The sequence below is a fragment of the Melanerpes formicivorus genome, unplaced genomic scaffold (assembly GCF_026170545.1).
Source record: "Melanerpes formicivorus ecotype bairdi unplaced genomic scaffold, bMelFor1.0.p_v2 SCAF_7, whole genome shotgun sequence".
Classification (NCBI taxonomy): Eukaryota; Metazoa; Chordata; class Aves; order Piciformes; family Picidae; genus Melanerpes; species Melanerpes formicivorus.
In genome coordinates this window covers 24,719,495-24,742,858 of record NW_027142359.1, presented here as the reverse complement: position 1 = coordinate 24,742,858, position 23,364 = coordinate 24,719,495, and the positions used below count along the sequence as shown (strand labels likewise).

At 51.4% G+C, this 23,364-nt stretch overlaps 1 protein-coding gene across 1 annotated transcript; it reads right to left on the bottom strand.

Moving 5' to 3' along the window:
• Positions 1-1,065: 1,065 nt before the first annotated feature.
• RGSL1 (regulator of G protein signaling like 1) lies at positions 1,066-22,098 on the bottom strand. The gene is made up of 21 exons (XM_068141654.1): positions 21,666-22,098; positions 20,787-20,869; positions 20,476-20,550; positions 19,516-19,645; positions 18,481-18,585; positions 18,005-18,166; positions 16,884-17,848; positions 16,281-16,343; positions 14,410-14,638; positions 13,003-13,185; positions 12,527-12,611; positions 10,965-11,158; positions 10,411-10,528; positions 9,839-9,935; positions 9,307-9,436; positions 7,309-7,489; positions 5,687-5,825; positions 4,996-5,120; positions 4,718-4,830; positions 1,542-1,637; positions 1,066-1,148 (listed from the first exon to the last, which is right to left on the bottom strand). Exons 1-21 carry the CDS (start codon positions 21,673-21,675, stop codon positions 1,108-1,110), a joined length of 3,324 nt encoding a protein of 1,107 aa, XP_067997755.1. The 5' UTR covers positions 21,676-22,098; the 3' UTR covers positions 1,066-1,107.
• Between the last annotated feature and the right edge of the window lie 1,266 nt (positions 22,099-23,364).

The window sequence follows — 23,364 nt, the reverse complement described above, 5'->3', positions numbered from 1 at the left end:
GAGCACCAAGTTACAGCACAAGGGCAATGCTGAGGTGCTGGTCATGGTTCAGGTTGTGGGAGCAGTATCAGCTTCCAGGGTCCTTCATTTATAGGAAGGTTCTTAGGCTTTGGGTTGGTTTGATTTTCTGACCCTCCAGAAGTGGAGTGTTGATAATCATAACTGGCAAATATAAAATGTGTCACTGACTGCCTTCAGTGCACCTGTGCTGTTCCCAGGATGCAGTCCTTCAGGATCTGAGGGTTAAAAAGTAGCTAAAAATAGCTCCAAATGGGAGTTATGGTAGGTGAGATGTGATGAAAGTTCATGGTCTTCTCTGCAGCTTTGTGGCCACTTGTTCTGACTCATTTTCACCTGGGGAACACGAAAGGCTTTGATCTCTTTTGGTTCCTGCTTTGTAAACAGTACTGGCTTAACAAAACCCCAATGTGCTGAAGCCCTGAGTCAGGCAGGAGCTGATCCTGGTTGGAAAATCAAGTTCTGGCAAGACAGGAACCATCTCACCACCCAGGCACAGCTGAGCAGAAAAGCAGGTGGACTTTCTTAGCCTTGTGTCCCCACCCCCCCTCCCCCGGAGGTATTTAATTTGTGTGGAGGGAGGAGTAGCTGGGCTGAGGTTGTTGGTCATATCGAGCAGAGCAGTTCCAGTCCTTGGTGAGAAGCATGGTTCTGTGCAGCAGGGCTGGAGAAGCTTCTAGGGTTGGGTGGTCTTCAAGGTGCTCTTTCCCTAGGTGGAGTGTTTTCTGTGAGTACTTTCTGGCTTTAAGCCCCTTCCAGGTTTCTTGGGACAGACCTTGGAGGTGGTGTGCTGTACACCCAGTGTGGGTTGTTTGCACTGTTACTGGGTCCCAGCTATGAGCAATGCAATCTTTTTAAGATACACATGAGGAAGGAGATTGTTATGTGGACAAGGGTATGTCCTTGGGTGGGAATATGCCATGGTATGTCCCTGCCATAGCTGCAGAGGTGCAAGCTGCTGTGCTATGTTACAAAGCAAACTGGAGGATGCTGTGAGCTGCTTTATTTTTAGGTCTTGTTGCTGATAAAGTGCAAGCTTTGCAGTGTGTCTGAGCTGCTCAGCTTCCTTGCAGCACATCCCTGTCCTGCTCAGCATAGGTGGTTTGGGACCATCTGATGTTCCTTGGTGCCTTCAGAGAAGAGAGAGAGATGTTGCATCAGTGCTGATGGAGGCAGATTATGGGTGTCAGGGGATGTTCCTGGTTGGAGGTGTTCAGGGCATAAAGTGGGGGCTGCAGCTGGGGATTTCACTAGAGCGTGGGGGGTGACCAGCATCCTGCACAGACCCACCCTGCTGCTGTGGGTGCTTGTGCTGGTGTGGTTTGGGGGAGGTAGGCTGCCTCTGCAATCACCTGCCTGCTCTTCAGGCCCTCTTGGATAAGAGCTTTTTCTCAAGACTCTTATCTGCATCTAAGAAAACCACCACGCATGAACTTTCCATCATGGACCAATGCAGGGAGTCCTAAAGCCCAGCTCTTATCCCAGCACCTGGAGCAGGAACGGTCCTTTCAGCACTGGCTCACCTTCTTTCTCCCTTGAGGGGTCCATTTTCTTCTGGGGGTTTGGCAGCAGGACTTGAATCCCTTTCTGGAGTGTGAAGACAATGACTGTGTGATTGCCTGGTGAGGGAGAAGAGATGAGGTGACATTGTGCACTCTGACGGCAAATGAGGGAGGGCAACCCATCCAAACAGGCAGGGTGGCTGAGCAAGGACATGAGATCTTGACTTTGGAGGGCTGCAGGGCAGGGGTAATGTGTCCAGCCTAGCACTGCTGCAGGGTCGGAGAGCTCTCAGTTGGAGGCTTCTTGAGAGAACGGCATTTGGGGGGGTGGGGAGCGGGGGTGCGTGTACGCGGCAGATGTGCTCTCAGCTTTGTGCCCGCATGAGATGGGGGGTGGGCAGCGAGTCCATCTCAGCAGGGCTGGTCCCTCTGCTCCGTGTAAAGCGCAGGCGGTGCCACAGTGACGCCTGGTGATGGGAGACGGATTCAGCTCCGCTCCCTCCTGCCTGCGCCGCGGCTGCGCGAAGCAGCGACCCGCAAAAGAGGAGAGAAGCGAGGCATGGGCCAGAAGGGCTTTCTCTGGAATTGCAGGTAACTTTCCTAGCAAGTTTGGGGCCTTTTAAAGACAACATGGCCATTTTTTTTCCTTTTTTTTCCTCCCAGCTGAAAAGTAAGGTTTGTATCTTAAGGTCAGGAAAGCAAGACCCATAGAAAAAGGTCATCAGTGAATGTGGGATAAAGTGCAGAAAAGCTTCCTGAGCAAAAGGTGGCATGGGATTTAGCACAGCCAGAAAGAGCAGCTAGCCCTGGTTTGCAGGCTGCTTTGGTTTGCTCTTTGACAGTCAGGGCCGCCTGTGGCTGGCATTGCTGCACAGCAGGAGCCAGCCTGAGCTGCACCCTGTGGGTAGAGCTCTGCCCTACCAAGGCATGATGGCATCTGAGCTTCCTACTCCACAAGGCTGAACATGTTCAGCCATGAAGGCTGAGGCAGTTCTGGGAGATCATGCAGTTCTTCCCAAGCTCACCACCCAAGCTGAGGGATTTTATCAGCCCACCTCTGGTTATTTATCCCTGTGAGGTACTACAGGGAGCTGTAGCGTGGGCATAATTGCCCCAAGGGCAATCACTGCAGGTTTAGTGTCCACATGAGTAGGATTGCAGTCATTTCTACACATCCCTAACTGTCTCTCCAGAGCAGTATCTCAGTGCAGCCTCACTCTGAGGCTCTTTGGGCTGTGCCGCTTGGGTTGTGGTGGGACTGTCCCAGCCCCTGCAACATCTCACACTGATTTAACAGAATTATAGACTGGTTTGGGTTGGAAAGGACCTTTAAAGGTCATCTAGTCCAACCCCCTTGCAGCCAGCAGGGACACCTTCAACTAGATCAGGATGCTCAGAGCCCCATCCAACCTGACTGAATATTCCCAGGGATGGGGCATCTACCACCTCTCTGGTGCTAACCTGGCTCTCTGGGCAACCTCTGCCAGTGTTTCACTGCAAATGCCTCTCTCCCCATCCATTTCTTGAAGGCCTTGACAAAAGCATCTTCATCCCAGATAACACAGCAGGTAGCTCCTGTGTGACACAGCACTTCTGTTTGTTTCTAGCTGGCAATACCCGTGCGATGGGGTGGGGTTTGTCTGGTGTGGCTTTGTTTAGGGTTATTTTCTCTGACTGTTCTGGGGTTTTGTTGGGGTTTTTGTTTAGTTGGTTGGTTGGTTTGTGGGTTTTTTGGAGGCAAGAGGCTTTGGGATTAAAACAATCATGTTTGAGAAGGCTCTGGAAGTGCAGTGAGGCTCTGTAGCAAGCTGGAGATTCAAGATGAACACTTCATGTTAACTAGGGGAACACCCAAGACTTGATGTGGCCCTGGGCAGCCTGATCTAGCTGGAGGTGTTCCTGCTCACTGCAGGTTGGACATGATGATCTTTGAGGGTGCCTTCCAACCCAATGCAATCTGTGAGTCTGTGTTGGGTGGTTTGAGCTAACACACATAGCTTGGCAGCCCTGGAGAATACCAGAACCCAGGGGTCTGGTACCTCAGCTTGGTTGCAGAGCTGCATCTCAAGCACCTGTCTGTGGATATCAAAATCCTCAAATTCTGCTGATTTCTATCCAGAACTTGACAGTGATAAATGACAGGGAGCAGAACAGTGGCTTGCTGACACCCACTCGACCGTCAAAGCAAGATTAGTATGTGCCTATTTTGGTTTCCCCTTTAATCAAGAATCAATTAGACAATTTCCAAATGAATATTCAGTCCAGGAACTGTGCTGTCAGGCAGACTGACAGCACTTAGCACCGATTTCTTTGTGCTTTTCAGAGCTATTCAGGGTACTGAAACTAAACAAGTAGATGAGGAAGGAGAAATATCTTTCTCTTTCCCCAGAGATGTCCCAGTGGCTGTCATCTCTAATCCTGGTGAAGCATATTCTCTATTTCAGTTGCTCAAAGCCTCTTCCATGTAATGCCACTGAGCCTGGTGCTGGGCTGCAAGGTTCTCCTTCTGCTTACAAAAAGACTTATGGCGATAGGTGGCAGGGGTGTGTGTGGCAGCAATGGTTTCAAACTAGAGAAGAGTAGATACAGATTGGATGTCAGGAACAAGTTCTTTATCATGAGGGTGGTGGAACACTGAACAGGTTGCCCAGGAAGGTGGCTGGGGGCCCCATCCCTGGAAATATTCAAGGTGAGGCTCAACAGGGCTCTGTGCAACCTAGTCTAGTTAAGGATGCCCCTGCTGACTGCAGAGGGGTTGGGCTAGATGACCTATGGAGGTCCTTTCCAATCCAAACCATTCTATGATTCTCCTGCTCCCAACTGACTTTCAACTCAAAAGATTAGTTGCTTTATTTCTGGTTTGGGGGGGTGTGAGTACTTTTAACTTGGTTATTGCAGTAAACATGAGTTATGCAACAGCTCTTTGCTCTGCATCTGCTTCCCTGTTCCCCTAAGAAAGATCTGAAAACTCACTGGGCAATTTTGACTGAATTTGATGGAAAGGAACAATTTCAGAGATTCCTCCTTTCCCAACATGCCTGCACCACATACACCCTCAAAGCTGTGTGAAGGAAGAAGTTTGGCTCTTTCAAGGGGAGCCCTGTGGGACACCAAAAGCCCAGGTCTGGGCATCTCTGTGTTTGGAAGAACAAGCCTGAAGACAAATGTGGCACTGAGGGACAGGGCACTCAGCTTACCTGGACTATAAATGTCAGATGTTGTGGAGGAGACTGTTGTACTGGGCAAAGAGCTTGGCCCCTTGTCTGTTGCAGATGCCTGAAAGCTCTTCATCACCTTCCAGTAGCAGAACCTGTGTGAGACATATTGAAGATAGCAAACCTCCAAGCAGACCTCTGCAGCTGAGATCCTGGGGAGTCTCTCACCTGTGTTTTCATCATGTCAGAGGAACAAGTGGCTGGAAAAAAAATGGATGGCATCCACAGAGCCTCTCTCACCTTAACAGGGCAATACATACCTTCTCCAGAAGTGCATCAGGATGGGGAAGATGATGACCTTGGCCCTGTGGTAGAGGACACGGTTCAGTATCCCTTTAGAAGATAAGCTCCAGATGAAATTTCTCTCTTCTTCAGGGATATTCACCTGGTCACAGAAGAGACCTTGCTTAACCAAAGCAGTTTGTGCACCCCTGATGGGTCCTGGAGGCATGTTTCTTCCCTGATCCCACCTCATATTTCAGCAGCCTCCAAGAAGAGATGTTAGTTACATCCTGGCTGACTGTCCTGGGCAGAAGAGTGGGATCTCCCCTGGATTTGTGTGGAAAGCACTACACTTGGCTTTCCAAAAGGAAGACAGCCTGCTGTGAGGTGGAGGGGGTGATGGTGACATTAACCTCTGCAGCATGAAAGGACTGAACTGGTGGTGAGAAGAACCCCTTTTGATCCTTCAGCCTGATATTTCACCATCTCCTTTTCCACACATTTGCTCTCAATCCGTCTGGGTGAAGTGCTAGCATGGGTCCATCCCATGGAGCACAAGTGGAGGTCCCAAGCTCCAGAGCATACTCTGAAGCTTTGCAGCATGCTTGGCTGGAACAGATCCAAACCTTTGCCTGCTTCCCTTTTCCCCACAGCCACTTGCAGCTGTGATACAATGGTCTTGAGCAATGAGCAGCCTTCATGCTTTCTGGGGGGGTCCCAGCATCTTACCCGCAGTTTGGGGGGAATGTCAGAGTTCAGGAAGAGTTTGCTGATGATAGCAACTTTCTTTTTGAGAAAGGCAACTTGCTTTGCTGTCTGCATCTTGTGGGCTGCCCGAGCTTCAACTGAGTCAGCCAGACTGGAAAACCTGCAAAGGCATGAGGGGTCTTGCTCTGAGACAAAGCTGCTAAACTAGACAGTCATGCTCTCTCTAGGTCCATAGGGAGTGAGTCAGAAATAGCAATTCACAAGGTGAAACAAGTGGGATGAAAAGCCACTACCAGCCTCATGGACACAGCATTCAGCTGGGGTATGTGATAGAACAGAATAGAATTAACCAGGTTGGAAAAGACCTTTGAGATCGAGTCCAACCTATCACCCAACACCATCTAATCAACTAAACCATGGCACCAAGCACCCATCCAGTCTCTTCCTAAACACCTCCAGTGATGGTGACTCCACCACCTCCCTGGACAGCACATTTCAATGCAATCACTCCATGATGAACTTCCTAACATCCAGCCTGAGCCTCCCCTGGTGCAGCTTGAGATTGTGTCCTCTTGTTCTGGTGCTGGCTGCCTGGGAGAAAAGACCATCCCCCACCTGGCTACAACCTCCCTTCAGGGAGTTGTAGAGAGCAATAAGGTCTCCTCTGAGCCTCCTCTTCTCCAGGCTAAGCAACCCCAGCTCCCTCAGCCTCTCCTCACAGGGCTGTGCTCCAAACTCCTCCCCAGCTTTGTTGCCCTTCTCTGGATGCATTCCAGCAAGTCAACATCTTTCCTAAACTGAGGGGCCCAGAACTGGAGACAGGACTCAAGGTGTGGCCTCACCAGTGCTGAGTACAGGGACACAATGACCTCCCTGCTCCTGCTGGCCACACTGTTCCTGACCCAGGCCAGGATGACATTGGCCTTTTTGGCCACCTAGGCACACTGCAGGCTCATGTTTAGCCTATTATCAACCAGTACCCCCAGGTCCTTTTCTGCCAGGCTGCTCTCCAGCCACTCTGACCCCAGCCTGTAGCACTGCATGGGGTTGTTGTGGCCAATGTGCAGAACCCAGCACTTAGATGTGTTAAATCTCATGCCCTTGAACTCTGCCCATCTGTCCAGCCTGTCAGTCTTTACCCTTCTTCAGGAAAAGAGGGCAATTGAAACCTGGCCCCAGGTTTGGGGGTGTGTGCTGACTGAAGGGCTGTTGTACATTGGCCATGGCCTGGACAAGGTCAATAGAGAAATGTCACAACTGGGATGTCAAGACATAGGCAAAGTGTTCGACTGCTGGGGACTATCAGAACTAAAGCACTTCTAGGATACCCAAACAGGAACCCTTAGCCAGGGGACTGTTTTAGGCTGCAGTGGAGGGGTTTGTGGGCTCTAGGAGCAGATAGCCGTGAGCAGATTAGATGTAAAGAGCTATGGGATGAGGCTTTGGTGCATTGTATGCTGTCGTGTGATGTCCAGACACTAACCTTGCACAGAGGTGCTGAGAGAAGTCCAGGAGTGGCTGTACAGACCTTAGTGTGTGCTAATGAATCCATGGACCAGGTTTTATCCTTTGCTGAGAAATGGACACTACTGACAGGATGGGAGACTGGTGGTACCTGAGCACCCTGAGGAAAGGGAACTCACTTGTCAATCTCCAGGTAAAAGCGGAGGTCATCGACGAGGAAGTTGATGGTAACGAGCTGGTTGTTAAACATGAGACGTCTCACCAGTACCATCTCTTTGTCTGGTGGGGTGCTGGCACGGGCCTTGTGGGACTGGAAATTGAGCATGGTGTTGCTGCTCAGCCTTGAGCTGATGGGTAAATCTGAGAGGGAAGAAGAGCAGTTATGTCCTGCTTCTCCCAGCACTAGGTAACTGATGCTGAGCTATACCCTGCTCCTTCACCTCACCTGTGCTTGCTTTGCCTGCCTGCTGAGGGTCTTCCTACCTATGGGGACTATGCCCTTCCTGCAACAGAGCTCTGCAGGAAATTCAGAACCACCCAGCATGGGACACTTCCCCCTCTTCCATCCTTCCTCCTCTCTGCACTCATGGAGTGCTTATGTTCACTGTTTTCATAAGGCATGGCTACAGCAGGTCTAGCTGTTACCCTGTCTCTCACAGAGGCTGAAAGCAGGGAATAGAATAGAATAGAATAAACCAGGTTGGAAGAGACCTTCAAGATCATCATGTCCAACCCATCATCCAACACCACCTAATCAAATAAACCATGCAATCAAGTCTCCTACTAAACATCTCCAGTGATGGTGACTCCACCACCTCCCCAGGCAGCCCATTCCAATGGGCAATCACTCTGTGAAGAATTTCTTCCTAACATCCAGTCTGAACCTCCCCTGGTGCAGCTTGAGACTGTGTCCTCTTGTTCTGGTGCTGCTTGCCTGGGAGAAGAGATCAACCTCCCTTCAGGTAGTTGTAGACAGCAAGAAGGTCTCCTCTGAGCCTCCTCTTCTCCAGGCTAAGCAGTCCCAGCTCCCTCAGCCTCTCCTCACAGGGCTGTGCTCCAAACCCCTCCCCAGCTTTGTTGCCCTTCTCTGGACACCTTCCAGCAACTCAACATCTTTCCTAAACTGAGGGGCCCAGAACTGGACACAGGACTCAAGGTGTGGCCTAACCAGTGCTGAGTACAGGGGCAGAATGACCTCCCTGCTCCTGCTGGCCACACTGCTCCTGAGGAAAAGTTAGCAAGTGTTACTTTCCCCATGTCAATAGTCTCCAGCTTTCATAACTTCCATGTGCAGGAACTCCTTGATCTAGATGGGGTTTCTGTTTGGTAATTGCAGTGGCTTTCTGTTCTAACTGCTTTTCCAGCCTCCTCTTGAACCTGTGGGTTTGTAAACCTGCAGGATATACATCCTGTGGCAAAGCTCTCCCTAGGTATCTCCTTCTCATACAGCAAACAATTTTCTTTGCCTCGTTGTTTTTTTGCCTGTGCCACTTAGCTTCATTTAATGCCTCCTGGGATGCAAACTTGTATATTGCTTGAGAGAGATGTGACAGCATCATGGAGTACCCATATCAGAGGATCAAATACTGTTTGAATGTGTTTGTGTGTGTTGCCTGTGCACAATTCTGAACCTCATCTTTCAGGTCCAGGGAGAGCTTCATGGCCCTTCCCTACCTAAAGAAGGCCTATAAGAAAGATGTGGGCGTGCTTCTGGCAGGGCCTATTGTGATAGGGCAAGGGGTGATGGGTTTAAATTAAAGGAGAGATTTAGAGTAGAAGCAAGAGTGATGGTTTTTTACAATGGGAGTGGTGAAACACTGGCCCAGGTTGCCTAGAGAGGTGCCCCATCTCTGGTAACATTCCAGGTCAGGTTGGATGGGGCTCTGAGCAACCTGAGCTCGTTGAAGATGTCCTTGCTCACTGCAGCAACTTTCAGAGGTCCCTTCCAACCCAACCCATTCCCTGATTCTATTACCTCCAGTGCTTGTGTGCAGACCTCTGCACAGCAATACCTGGCATCCCAAGATACCTGCCCTTTATATGCCTCCAGCTGAGAAAACTGAGGCAGCACATAGGGATGGCAGATGACCCACGGCTTTCCTTCATTTCCTTCTCTGCCTAAACCCAGGACTATCCTGGGGAGGGAGGAGAAGGGGGTGGAAGGAATCTAGCCATACTTTCCTTCTTGTTTCCTAGTTCTTGCCGTAGAAAGTCCTCAAACTCCACTCGGCTTTGGGTGTTGTTCATCTCCCTGCGGAACTTGCAGAGGCTCTTGATGAGGTCACGAACGGTGTTCCAGGCCCCCCGCTGCAGACACATGGCACAGCTCACCTCAGCCCCTGGCTGCAGCAATAGGCTTGCTTCCAGACACAGCCCTCCCTTTTGGACCCACCCCTGTGAGCTGGAGCAGCAGAGCCCAGCCCTGGTGCTGGGGTTGGTGACCCAGTCACCTTTGTTTCCCAGCATTTCCCAGTTTCAGGGGTGGCCATGGGTGACAATGTGAATCACTTGGCCACTCGTGGCTGAATTTGGTGAGGTCTGCATGGAGCAGGACTTCAGAGCCTGTAGGAGTGAGCCTTTATCAGCTGCTTTTTTTGCAGGTCTCCAATGCTGACCCCAACCACTGAATTTATGTGAGCACCCACAGCATCTCCTCTTTCTTGCTTGGACAACATCCTCAGCCTGCCAGCAGAGAGGGTCTTTCCTTACCAGCTTGTCTGACGTGAGTTTCTCCATCCTATGCTGCAGGTCAAGGTTAGACTTATGTGTCTTGCTTGGGGGGAACAAGTCCTGGTACTCTTTAAACCTGCCACATGGGAGATCAGAGAAAGAGCATCAGGGGCAGCCAGACACATGAGGAGTGTAGTGGTTTGCTGGGAGGGCAGCGAAATGAGGGGAGCAACTGACAGGGATGGCCCTGAGGTTGGGGTCTCATTGGGCAGGAATTCCTGGAGGAGGTTGGAGAACAGGCTGGATTCCCCTCTCTTGACTTGAGATTGTCCTGCTTATCTGCAGTGTGTTTTCTCTTCTAGTCCAGCACTCTGAAAGCCCTATAGTGTTTTGGTCCCCATGGGACAAGCTCTGCTGGCCTTGCACAGCTGAATGCCTCAGCAGTCCTCCTGGGGTGAGGCTCTGGCTGGGATTTCCATGCACCGCTTAATGGTTCATCAGGAAATGTTTGCCACAGCTGCTGCCTGTCACCTTGGGGTGGGATGGGTGTTGGAAAAGATGTGTTTGTGTAACCCCTGGGCTTAAGGAACCAGCTTGACCCAGATGCTCACCATCTTTTTTCCATTGATTTCTGGACAAGGACCTGTGCTGTCATCAACATGAAGGGGCTGACTGTTTTGGCTTCACGTATCTCGCTGATGATAGAAGAGTCACAGTCCAGCAGCTCCTCTGGAAAGGAAATAAGGTCACTGCCTGCCCCTGTGAGCCACTCCTGTGCTGCCATGGCATCTCTTCTTACCCTCACATCTGCAAGTGGTTCCCTGCCCCATCTCTGCCTGCCCTGTCTGCTGAATGTCTCAGCCCTTTTCCTTTCTATACCGTGCTGATTCCATAATTTGCTAGTGAAACTGTGACTCCAAGAGCATCTAAAGGAGACAGATGGGCAAGAATTCTTTCTGCCATTGCAGGAATTGCACATTGCAAGCTTTGGTCAATACTAGGAATGTAAGTGGCAGTGGAAGGCCTCCAGCAAATAAATTCCTCACTGGATGAGAAAGGACAATTTGCAGGTAGCTGTGAGAGGAGATAAAATCTACAGCAGGCATCAATCCCAGGGAAAAGAGGCTTTCAACATGACTGAAATGCAGGGTAGGAGGGCACCTACCAGCTGGGATTTCACCATGGAAATAAGTTTTGATGATGCTGTTGATGAGCAAGCTCTTTCTCTCAGGGTTGGTCTCTGCATTTAGCTTCTCCACAGCCATCCAGAAACGCAGTGGTTTATCTGCATTGCGTTCCTCGAGGTACTGCCTGAAGTACTGCAGGTGGGCAAGGTTGTGCAGCACTTTCACAAAGTGCCTATAGAGGAGGAGACACCAGGAGATGTGACATCTGTGCCACCAGTGACCTGGAACATAGCATAGCCAGGACCTCTGTGCTGGCTTCTTCAACAAGAGTGAGGCACCTGAAGAAGAGCTAGAAACATGCAGAGGAGTGGGGTGTGGGATCTGCAAAGCAGATGGGCCAGCAAGGGTACTGGTGGAGCACAGCCTGCCTTGTCTGTCTTGCCTGTAGAATCCTAGAATTGTTTAGGTTGGAAAACAGACCTTTCAAAGCATTATCCACAAGGCCATTTGGAATCTGAGGGGGTGTGTGCTCTCCTGACAAGTTGTTTGGTTTTGGTTGTAGGTGCACCTGCCCAACAGCTTCACTGCTGTGCATCCAAAGTAACTCCTTTTGGTCTGAAGAGGAGGCTTCATCTAGGGAGTTAAGTAGGGAGTTAAGGAGCAAGAAGATCTTTGGGTCTATGATAGAGACCTCAGAACCTGCAGATGGCTTGGCCAGGGGCAAGAGGCGGGCAGGTAAGGATGGGGCACCTGGAAGGACTAGTTGGAAGTAAGAGGTTGTGAATAAAAGAGTTTGCCACTGGATGGCAGAATGCTTCATGCATTTGGCTGCTGAGAGGGTGTTCTGGAGTGGAAAACCCTTTGCAGCTGGTGGATCAGGAAATTTTGGATAGATGTAAAGCCAGAGGATGTTTATATTGAAAGATTCAGCAGAGCTTTGGAAAGCCAGAGCTGGGAGTGGGCTGGGATTTGGGGTCATTTATGAAGTTAGCAAGCTCTCATTTGAAGATCAGTGGACTAGGTCCTGTATTCTCTTTAAGTGTAGCTCCTGAAACTGCCTTTCACAATAAGCACACAGTAAGAGCTCCCAATAAGCACGTAACAAGAGCTGCTCATGCTCAGGACTTGTGTCCTGATTGCCATTTATATCCCAATGTGGAGCTGTGAGGGCTTGTGTTGGGAGTATTCCCAGGAGGTGAGACACAAGTCACAAGGACATTCACATGGTCAGTGAGTACAGACATCTAAGTATGCTTGCAGGGTGATTTAAAGTCGTCTTTTTCACTTCTGGGAATCTTGAGAACTGCCTAGGTGTACCACAGGGATGGCCAGGGAGTAATTGAGGATGAAGGGCATGAAACATGCACAAGATGCAAGCAGTAAACCTCAGCTATGGGGTTGAGGGTGGGTTAAAACATTTTATTCCTTTCCCCAGTAACTCCACAGTTCAGACCCACAGGTTACCCATACTGACATCTGAGAGAACCCAGTGATGAAGCAGGCAGCAGTGGCACTGCAGGGCAGCACTGGGGAAAATCTGCTTCCTGAAAATGTGAAAGTAGCAAACCCCAGCAGAGCTTTGTGCTGCAGAGTACCAGACCTGGGTCTTCTAGATGGCTTCTTTACTGGAACAGGGGATGGTTTTCTCACAGGAGCAGTCGTCTTTCTCTTCGTGGGTTCAGTGGCTGTGGGGATAGAACAGGGTTGGCCCCTTCCTCAGGTGTCATCAATGCAAAGCAGCCCAAGGAAACCCAAGCTGTGCCCAGAGCCGCCATGCTGATGGCAAGCCTGGCTTAGGTGCTATGGCAACTCTGTGTCTGTGTGATTTCATGCCCTTGGTATCTGCTTCAGAGAAGTCCTCCCATTTCCATCTTCTCCAGATGGATTAACACCCCAAGATACACCTTTCAAAGGTGGCTTGGCCTTAGCCTCCTTCTGGAGATGTTCTGCTCCTTGAAGGGATGCAAGCAGGGAAGACACCTGCTTGTCCAGCTGCCTTAAGGTATGCTGGAACCCCTTTGAGTGTATGAAAGTTGTGGGCCCACCCTGCTTCTAGCCTGCTCAGACTGAACTCACTGAGTGATGGACTTTTGAGACCCGGATGCTCTTTTTTCTTGCTTGGGCTATCCACATCTGATGAGAGTTTCTGGAGAACCAGCACATCTGGATGGTGTGAGTCTGCCACCTTCTGGGAGATTGCCACCTTCTGGGACTCTGCTTCAGAGAGAGAAGCCAGGTCAGATAATGTGTTCACTCCTCCTGGCTATGACAGCCCTTCAGCACTTTGTATTGTGATTGCTACTCACCTGTGGTGGGTTGAAGTTTCCCTCCAACATTAAAAACCACCACATCACCTTTCCTCATCCCTTCTCTGTCTTGTTCCCATGACCCACCCATAACCCTGCGTTTCTCAGGTACAACTGAAGCCCCACGAGTGGTTGCTACAGGTGACTGTTGTCACTGTCAGTGCACCAGCAGGTGCTGAAAAACCTCATGTCATTCTCAAAAGATGATGTAAGAAGAAAAAACTGAGGTTTTGCACCAGCATGGCTAGCCCTAGTGTTCCCAGAGAAAGGTCAAGATGTGGAAGAGGACTCTGGCAGTTGCTGGTGGCAGTTGCTGGTTTTAAGGTTCAGTTGCTTTGCTGCAGCAAAGTCTGGCGAGCCAATCCAGTGCAGGGATCAGAGAATCATCAAAGTTGGAAAAGGCCTTTAAGGTTGAGTCCAACTGTAACCTAGCTACCATGACCACTATACTATACACTGAAAGCTGGTGAGAGGTCTTGAGCACAAGCCCTATGAGGAGAGGCTGAGGGAGCTGGGGTTGCTTAGCCTGGAGGAGGCTCAGGGGAGACCTTATTGCTGTCTACAACTACCTGAAGGGAGGTTGGAGCCAGGTGGGGGTTGGTCTCTTCTCCCAGACAACCAGCACCAGAACAAGAGGACACAGTCTCAAGCTGTGCCAGGGGAAGTTTAGGCTGGAGGTGAAGAGAAAGTTCTTCCCAGAAAGAGTAACTTCCCATTTGAATGTGCTGCTCAGGGAGGTGGTGGAGTCACCATCCCTGGAGGTGTTCAAAAAGGATTGGATGTGGCACTTGAAGCCATGATTTAGTAGTCATGAGGTCTGTGGTGACAGTTTGGACTTGATGATCTCTGAGGTCTTTTCCAACCTTATTGATTCTATGAGGCACCACATCTACATGCTTCTTGAACACCTCCAGGGGTGGTGACTCCCACCACTTCCCTGGGCAGCCTGTTCCAATTCATGTGGCATTTGGTGCCTCTGGCAAGAGGGAATTTGCCCATGGGTCACTGCCAGGACTTGGATCACAGCTCATGGCTCCAGATACCTTGCCCAACCCACTCCATGATGGCTATGTGCTGTCAGCAATACAGCAACACACCAAAGCCAGTGGTGACCACGGATGCAGGAAATGTGCTTTATCAGCCTGAGCCCTGGCAGAAATTCAGAGCTTCCTCTTGCCTGCCCTGCGGAGAAGTTCCACCTCTGCCTGGATGAAGCCGCCTTTGCGGAGGTCCTGGGTGGCCATTAATTGCCAGTGCTCAGAGGAGAGACCTTCCAAGTTCCTTGTGCCATGCAAGGCCTGGCTCAGCCTCAAGGACTCGTTTAGTCGCTGGAACAGGAGGAAATGTTCATCTTTCCCAAGAGCATGGCCTTGCTCCACAGGTGCTGGGACGCTGCTCTGTAGAGACTATGGTGAGAAGAGCAGAGGCTGATTGCACAAAACACACACCACACCTGAGGAGCTGCTGCTCCTGCACTGTGCCCAACAGGGTAGCTGTATGCTGCACTGTGCCTTGGAGCACAAACCTACCCTACTCTACTTTAGCTTTAAATCACCTAGAAGAACTCTACATGAGCATGAAGCTCAGCATAGACCTTAAACCACCCTGTGCAGCTGCCTAAAGCTGGCTCACATCTTCCTGCAACTGGGATGTGCAGCAGGTCCCCCAGGTAGCCTAGACAATGGCTTGCCAGAAGATGTGGCAGCTTTCCTAAGAGGTCCACATCCACCCAGGAGGGCTGAAGACAACCCTGAAGGTGTCTCCAGCAGACAGGTAACCTCGTGTGCTTTGTCAGTTGGCTGCTATCCCTGGGAGCAAGCACCTAAAATAATCCTGCTAATTCCCTGAGCAGCTAGTTCCCCTGATGTCAGAGTGGTGAGGCCTGGGAGGAGTTTGGCTTGAGGGATGATGCCTGTGGAGAGTGTGGCCTTGATGCCTGCTGAAGTGCTAACTGCATTCCCAGACCAGGTCTGTGCTCCGAGGGGTAATTTCCCTGATGGAGATGCTTCAAAACCTGGGCAGTTAATTAACTGTCAAGCAAGAGCATTTCACAAATGGAGGTCAACACTTGCCAGCTGACTTTTCCCAAATGCTCAGCTCTTGATAACTGGGCTGCTGGCATCTCCATGAGCTAGGTCTTTGGGAACAGTTTCCCTGACATCCTCTCCTTACTATTGTAAGGTTCAGCTGCTGGTTTTATGTTGCAGCTTGGGGAAAAGCCTAAGGGTTGGTTTGAAGAGACCCATCTATTCACCAAAGTTGCCTGTGCAGGGAGCCAGGAAGGTGGCACTCTTGGGGGGGGGGGGCTCAGTCTTTGAGGCTGCTCCCAAGTGTAAAGCCAGCATTTAAAGTGTTCATAAACAAGTGGGATTAGTGGGATTCCCACTGCCAGGAGGGATAATGCTCCTGGGAGATGAGTGCTTATATGGCTCTTTCTCAACTCATCCCTTTACACAGTGGGGAAAGAAACAGTGGAAAACTTGAGTGGGTTGAAGCATAGAATGGCTTCGGTTAGCTGCACGACCTCTTCCCCTCCATGTGCTGCCCAGGGAGTCCTACTGGGATGGGGACATATGAGTCACAGTAACAGCAAGTCATGTTGCAGGCAAGGGAAAAAAAACCAGGGCAGCTGATTCTTAGGAGGGCTTTGCCTATGAGGCAGTCACCAGTGCATTTCCCTCCTACTGGTCTCATCTCTGTCTACCCTGACAACTATTTTGAAGTGTCTCCTAGGGTTTGGGGCAGGTCATGACCTGTCTTTCAGGAGCTCTCACAGGGCATGCCTCTAGTGTGTCTGACTTAAGGGGTGCTGTAGTGGAGGTCCTGAAGATGGTTGCTCTCAGCAGCTGGAGCATCACCCCTGGAGTATCATCCTGCAGCAGCATTGGTTGGAGGACATTGTGGGATGCTGGACCCTTGCAGCTAATGCTGGACCCTTGCAGCTAATGCTGGACTTCTCTTCCCTCTCTCCCTTTCTGATTTTTCATATTTCCACTGGTGCTTGAACATCCCTTAAGGATGCCCACAACCCCTGTGTCTCCACGTTACCATAAACTGGAGGAAGGTTCTGTCCTCAGCAGCCAGAAATTCCTCATAGAAGCAGCAAAGCACCTGAGGAGGAGCAAAAGTGGGTTGTCCTCAGTTAGTGCTCCAGCAGCAGCCAGCACCCCTCAAACCTGCTGTACCCTGAGGTTGCAGTGGTTATGGTATAGGCAGGTCCCACCTCACTGAGATGCCCAGGACAGATCTGCCAGGAGGTTTACACCCATTGGCCTTTGGGTCACTCAGAGACTTGTAAATGTGTTTTAGTCACATTGTGATGGAACTGGGTACTGAGATGGCCATTCCATGGCCCCTGGCATGTACATTTAACAGCTGAGGCCACCAGCTGCTAGGTATTTGCTCAGCTCTGCTCCACTGGCCAGCAAACCAGTGAGGTTGTTGCCCTACACTGGCCTGGTGCCTCCTGATTCCAGGTTGCAGTGCAAGGTGGCTCATAGCTGTAAGAGCTTTTTCCCTCCCTAGTCTCTTTTCACCTTTATTTTCCAAATACCTCTTTTCTTAAAACATGCCCAAAGCCCTCACACCAGCTCTGGGGTGCCAACAGTACCTGTACCTCCCAGCCTCACCACTTCCAGCACTGCTCTCTACCTTGCAAATCTCCTTCTGGGCTCTGAATATGCAGGGGGAGAACTCTCCATACATCAGATAGCTCCGCAAGGTCCTGACAGTCCTGGTCTCCAAGGGAAGGTGCCCAGTGGTGCCCTCCTCCAGGTAGGTCTTGCATATCTTCTCCCCAATCAAATGCCTCAGGAAGAAGCTGTTTTCTTTGCTGGGGTCCAGCACCACGGGTAGAAACTCCTCCAGGTCATGCCACAGGTCCAGGAGACGAGTCTCCAGGTCGCGGTCCTGGCGCTTCAGGAAGTCCCTGAAGGGCCGTCCAGCACAGCTGTCAGCACTAAGGGCCCAAGGAAGGAAACTCATGCTCTCCACTGACTCTTTCAGGGATGGTAGCTGGGCAAGGGATGCAGAGGAATGCAGGTTAGAGAGGATTCTCTCTTCATGGAGGTCTTTCAGATGAAGGACCTGCTCTAGATTGGGTTCAGGTCTGTTGGCAGAGGTTGCTCCTCCTTTGCCTCCAAAGGCAGTGTTTGCAGGGTGCTCTGGCTGCTGAGGAATTGATCCCAAAGCATTCTCGTCCTGCTGTGATTCCTTTGTGCTCACAGCTGGCCCTGCCTGCCTTTCTGGTTGCACCTGAAAAGTGGGTATCTTCCTTTCTTTGGTGTCTTTTCCCTCCTTGACCAGAGTCCAGATCTCTGCTTTGGCCTTCTTGCTGCAGTAGGGTCCTGACAAACCCTGGCTTCTTTTAATGTGCATCGTGAAGAGATCCTCTGAGAAGCCTGTGGCCTCCTGCGAGTTGCCCTGCAACAAGCGCTCCTGGTACTCCTGCAGCAGAGGCTGGCATGATTTCTCTTTCTCCATGCTCATCTTGCAGTGGATGAAGAATTTAGGGAGCCAGTAACTCTGAATTGTAAAAAGGACCCGTTCCTGCATCTTGCTTAGGATTTCCCTCCTGGTGCTGCTGGGCTGAACATGCTCAGCTTTCAGCAGTGACCCTGAAATGGATGCAGGGTATTATGATGAGGAGATGGCTCCATGTGGATCATATCCCAGCCAAACAAAGCTGTTGGTATTTCATCTCCCTTGGAACATCCAGGAAAGCCCACCTTGCTGGAAGAGCACTGCTCATCCCCAGCCCCCATGCTTCTTACCAATGATGGTCCTGCAGAGAATGATGACGCTGGAGCCTTCACGCAGGTGAGTGGCTTTCAGTCTGTGGAGTAAGGACAGGTAGAGGTCACTCTGCCTTGCATCTGACTCATCAAGCCCCAGGAGCCTTTCAGTGGTGAGCCAGAAGTTGGTGAGCTCCTCACCTATGGATCAAACAAGGGACAGGAGTTGGAAAGAGCCCCTAAAAGCCCCACTGATGAGTGAAGCAGTCTGTGTTTTTAAAAAGCAGAAAGAAGGAAAGATTGCCTGGATGAAGTGAGGGAACAGTGCAGTGAAGAGCCAGTGTATGGCCCTTTCTGGGGCTCTGCTCCTGGCACATCTTCCAAAGCTCTAGCTGGGATGGCAGTATCTCCTGTCCCACCTGTGCTTACCCACATCCCCAGCTCAGTGCTGGTGTCCTGCCGGCCAGCTTGCCCATGGCTGACTGAAAAGGGGCTGCAGAGCTTTCCATGCCCACCTGCTGTTCCTTGGATGAAGGCTCGAAAGTGCCACATGCCCTGGCTCCCACTGATGCACTTCTCCAGCAGCCACTGGTCTGCACTTTGCCAGTTGAGCAGTTTTGCTGTCAGAGAGAGTGCAGAGCATGGTATTGGGAGGTGCATGCAACAGTGGTCCTCAAGAAAGCCCTCCAGACCCCACCAGTATTCCCCAGCCTTCTTGAGAGAGGCTGCCAGATGGCAGTAGTGCTGTGAGCCAGGACACCAGCAAACCACACTGAAATGGGGATTTTAGGCAGGGTTGGAGGATGCACTTGTGGTTGAAAGGACAACCTACACAAGTTGGTGACAGCTTCTTCCCCTGGCAGTCTGTCTTTTTTTTTGCCTGCATTTGGAGCTTGCCCTCAAACCTCCTTCAGCTGAAAGTTCAACCCAACTGGAGAAGCAGCAGCAGTGCTCTTAGGAACAGCAGTGGAGCAAGCCTTAATGCATTGCTTATTTTGGGGAAATGAAAATCTGCCATAGATTTCCTTCCAGTAGCCTTCCCTTGTGCTGACACGTGGGCTGACAAAACAGTTGGCTGGGCTGAGATGACTCATTTCAGGGGGGAACTGAGTACAGTCCACACTTGCTGCTGGTAAGACTGACCACAGCACAGGCCTGTTGTTGCAGGGTAAAATGCTTCAGACAAGGAAGCATTGCAATACACTGCAAGAGCTCTGGGCATCCTACATAGCTACAGACCCAAACACCAGGACCTTGGTTTACCATGCCTGAGGATGCTCTCCAGCCCTGCTCCACCCCTGAACTGCATGGAAACCCTTGCCAAGCATTTTTTTTCCAGCTCAGCTCCATGGAGGCAGTGAACCTGTACTACCAGGGCTGTGGGCTGAAGCCCCACTTATCCTGTGGAAAGCCCAGGACCTGCTGCATCCCTACAAACAGGACCTTCGGCGCCTGTTCTTTAACCCAGCGCAGAGGCACGACCCAGGTGGTGACAGCCCCAGCCAGAGGAGCGAAGCCACTCTGATTTCCTCTGTGCTGAGATGACTCACCTGCTTCTCCCGACCGAATGAAACCCAGCAGCTTCTGGCAGAGGACGAGGTGGAGGCACAAGCTGGATTTGCAGAAGTGAGGCAGGCGGTGCTTTTCCAGCCAAGCCAGCAAAGCCGGGGGGCTGGGATCCTGTGTTGCAAGCCCCGCAACCGAGGAGAGGATTAGGCTGTGAGCAAGGAGCCGTTCTTGCCTGGGGATTAGGGTGAGTAGTGGGATCTTGCTGTGGGGTAAGGAGGTGGGGAAGGCACCCTGTTGCTAGATGGTGAGGAAAACCATCCCCACGCTGAGAAAGAGGGGAGGATGCTTGAGCTACGTAGCTGCTGCCTGCATGCCTGTGAGCTCTGCCTGCAAACCTGGGAAACCTGGTGCTGTGTGGCTGCTTCTCTTCACAGCCTGCCTGCTCTCCTGGAGCCCAGGCAGGAAGGCATGGCAGCTTGCTGGCAGCACCGAGAGGAGCAGGCTCCCTGTTGTGATGGGATCTGAGCACCAAGAGGAGCAGGCTCCCTGTTGTGATGGGATCTGAGCACCAAGAGGAGCAGGCTCCCTGTTGTGATGGGATCTGAGCACCAAGAGGAGCAGGCTCCCTGTTGTGATGGGATCTGAGCACCACAAATGGCACTCGTGGATATGGAGAGGGGGAGGGCTGAGCCAATTTGAGGACCAAGAGGACCTTATGCCTGGTGAACTCAGGAGGAATACAGGGCAAAAAGGACTGATGTTCCTTCCTTCCCTGCCACCACCTCCAATTATGAGGGTTGGCTGGATCCCATATGCTGCATCAGGACTTTAAATGGCTTATAGTCCTCCAAGAGCCTAAAATCAAAATGATACCTGTTTGAAATAATCCCTGAGCTGTATGAGCAGCAGAGCTAAAGACTGGCCTTGGCAATGAGAAATGGACTCCTTCCCTCCCCTGCCCTGCTCCCTTCTCCCCCTCCCCTCAAGGGGCATTTTCTCACCAGGTGGCTTGGCAGCTCTGGCCAGAGGTCCCACTGGCCTGTGCTGCTGATGTAAATGGGTGTCTGGCCAAAAACCTGCAGCAAAAGGAAAAGGGAGATCTGAAAGAAATGGAGGGTGGCAGGGGAGCTCAGAGCCCAGATGTTTTAGTTAGTCCTCATTATGGAGGAGGGGACAGTTTTCCCTTTCAGGCTCTATCTCCAAGATGAGGGTCTCCAGGTTTCCCTCATTTTCCAGTCTGAGTATGGCATGTTCCCATTTTTTTCTGGGACCTCAGGAAGTTCCTGGGCTCTATGAGGCAGAGTAGACTTACAGGAAGATTCAGGAATGTGTTGAAAAAGTCGACAAAAACATCATCTCTCAGCAGAAGCCCCATGTCCATGGAGGCTAAGGTTGCTACAAAGGGGAGAAAAGAAAGTGACCTGGGCTTTGTGTTGCTAAGCATGATGTCAGTGTGAACTAAAGGGTAGGTTTGGAGAGGGACAGCCCTAGAGGACGTGTGCTATGGGCTTCTCCTGTGCACATACAGGAGGGACAGTCAATGAAATTTGGGTCCTGGTGTACCCATGAGTGGCACAGGGTGTTAGGAAAGCAGCAGGTACAGCTGCAGACAGGAGTAGGAAAGGCTGAAAGGCATCTTCTTAAAAGGTTACATGGTGGCATCTGTAGGGCAGAAAAAGGGAGGTGTGGCTGGGGGGGAGTAGCTGTGCCCCTCTACCTTACCCAGAAACCAGGTATAAGCCTATTATCACAGAGTGCAGCTGTGTGCTGTGCTCTGGTGCTGCTGCTCCAGCCCCACTCCCTTGGTGTCCTCTGAGTCCTTTTGCCCTGGGTTCTGGTTGCAAATTACCTCAAACCAGCAGGCAGCATCAGGTTAGAGGCAGGCTGTAGCTCTGAGTGACAATCATTGCAGACCCCTACCCCATCCACCCAGGACATCAAGACCGTGTGCCACTATCCTGTGAAGTTTTAGTCATGTCTGAAAGGTCTGGATGCAACGGAGTGAGATGGTATCAGCCTTCTGATGGGTGAATGCCCTTGGAAACATCTAGCAGTGTGAAGGCACAGCTGTGTCACAGGCAGGACCCACAGTTCAGAAGCCTAACACTGTCTTGGTTTGGGTGTTTTTTCCCCTGATGTCCTATTTGGGGTATGCTTAAAGGGGCTGAAGCCTCCAACACAGGTAACTCACCAGTGGCCATCGTGTTGCCGTATCCCAAGAGGGGCTGCTGCGTCCCAGGGATGCGTTCTGGAGTGTCACGCTGCTTGTGACACAGTCGTCACAGTGAGCCCTTGGGATGGCTCTCAGCACCTCCCTTTTTGCAATCCTTCAGGGAAATATAACTTTTAAAATCACCACACTTAGTGAAACAAGCTCCTCCCTCTTCCCCCACTTAAGCAAACTTTTTGCCTTCAAACCAGGTTCAGGTGGTGATGGAAATTCCACGGGAGACCCTGCTACATCTGCCTTGGACACAGCAACCTCAGATTTCTTATTAGCAGTCCTGCATCCTTAGATCTCAGGTTGAGAGCCAACCTTGGAGACTCTCCAGAGAGAAGAGGAGACAAGAAGGAACCACATCTCTCTTGCAGCAGCAGTGACCTGTTTGCCGGGCAGGAGGAGGAATCTGCTCCCCAGGTAGGTATTTGATTCTCCTGTCCCTAATGCCACAGTGTCAGACCTGGCAAGGCTGCTGGTGCCCTGCAGGTTTTGGGCACCATTGTGCCTGGGTCTCTGATGTGCCTGGGTCTCTGATGTGCCTTGTAGCAGAGAAGTGGGTCTGCTTGTCTGTAGCTCCATGATGCCAGTGGGAGTGGGAAAGGGTTTGTGGCCTGTCCAGCGTGTGGAGCAGAGTTCTTGTGGCTTCTCCTGCACTGGACATCTCGTCTACATGTACCTTAAGGCGGGGCTGCAGGATGGACTCTGCCAACCTTGCGTTTCCCGGAAGCCCTGAGCTTTCTTGCCCGGGCCATTGACACAGGGCAGCCGTGCTACGCCGGGTGCCATGGCCCCCAGGTGTCGCTGTGGCTGCGGGCCCCGATCCTGTCGGCCGCATGGGCGGGTTCAAGCACACCTAGCGGTGCGCAGCCACCTCTGCGCGGAGCCTGGGGACCTGCTGCGGGCAGCGCGGGGCAGGACAGCTGCCCGCAGCCAGGAGCGTGGTCACCTCACGAGGTGGCGCTGTCACACCAGGAATGTGAGACTGTCCTCAGCAGCTGCAGGGCTCTGTATCTCGGCCGTGGGTTGGTGACTCCCCGGTCACGGTTAGTTCAGGGACAGCTCCAAATTGCTGGTGAAGCCGGTGCAGGGGACCTCAGGGTGACAGTGCTGGGCTCACTCTGAGCTCATTTCTTAGCTGTCCTGTGCAAGGAGGATAACTGGTGCTACATGACAGACTCCAGAAAGCATGTTAGAACCAGAGAATTGTTTTGGCTGGAAAAGACCTTTAAGATCATCAACTCAAGCCATTAACTCAGCACGGTCAGGTCCCTGTTAAACCATGTCTCTTAGCATCGTGTCTGTGTGCCTTTTTAATATCTCCAGGGGTGGTGAATCCACCATTTCCCCGGGGTGGCTTGTTCCAGGGCTTGACAGCCCTTTTGCAGAAGAAATCATTCCTAATATCCAATCTAAACCTCTCCTGGAGCAACCTGAGGCCATTTTCTCTTGTCCTATTGCTTTGTTCCTTGGAAGAAGAGACTGACCCCCTGCCTGGCTCCAACCTCCTTTCAAGGAGTTGTAGAGAGCAAGAATGTCTCCCCTTAGCCTCCTTTTATCCAGGCTAAACAACCCCAGTTCCCCCAGCTGCTCCTCACAAGACCTCTTCAGCTGCCTAGCTGCTCTTCTCTAGACCTGCTCCAGCTCCTCAATATCCTTCTTGGAGTGAGGG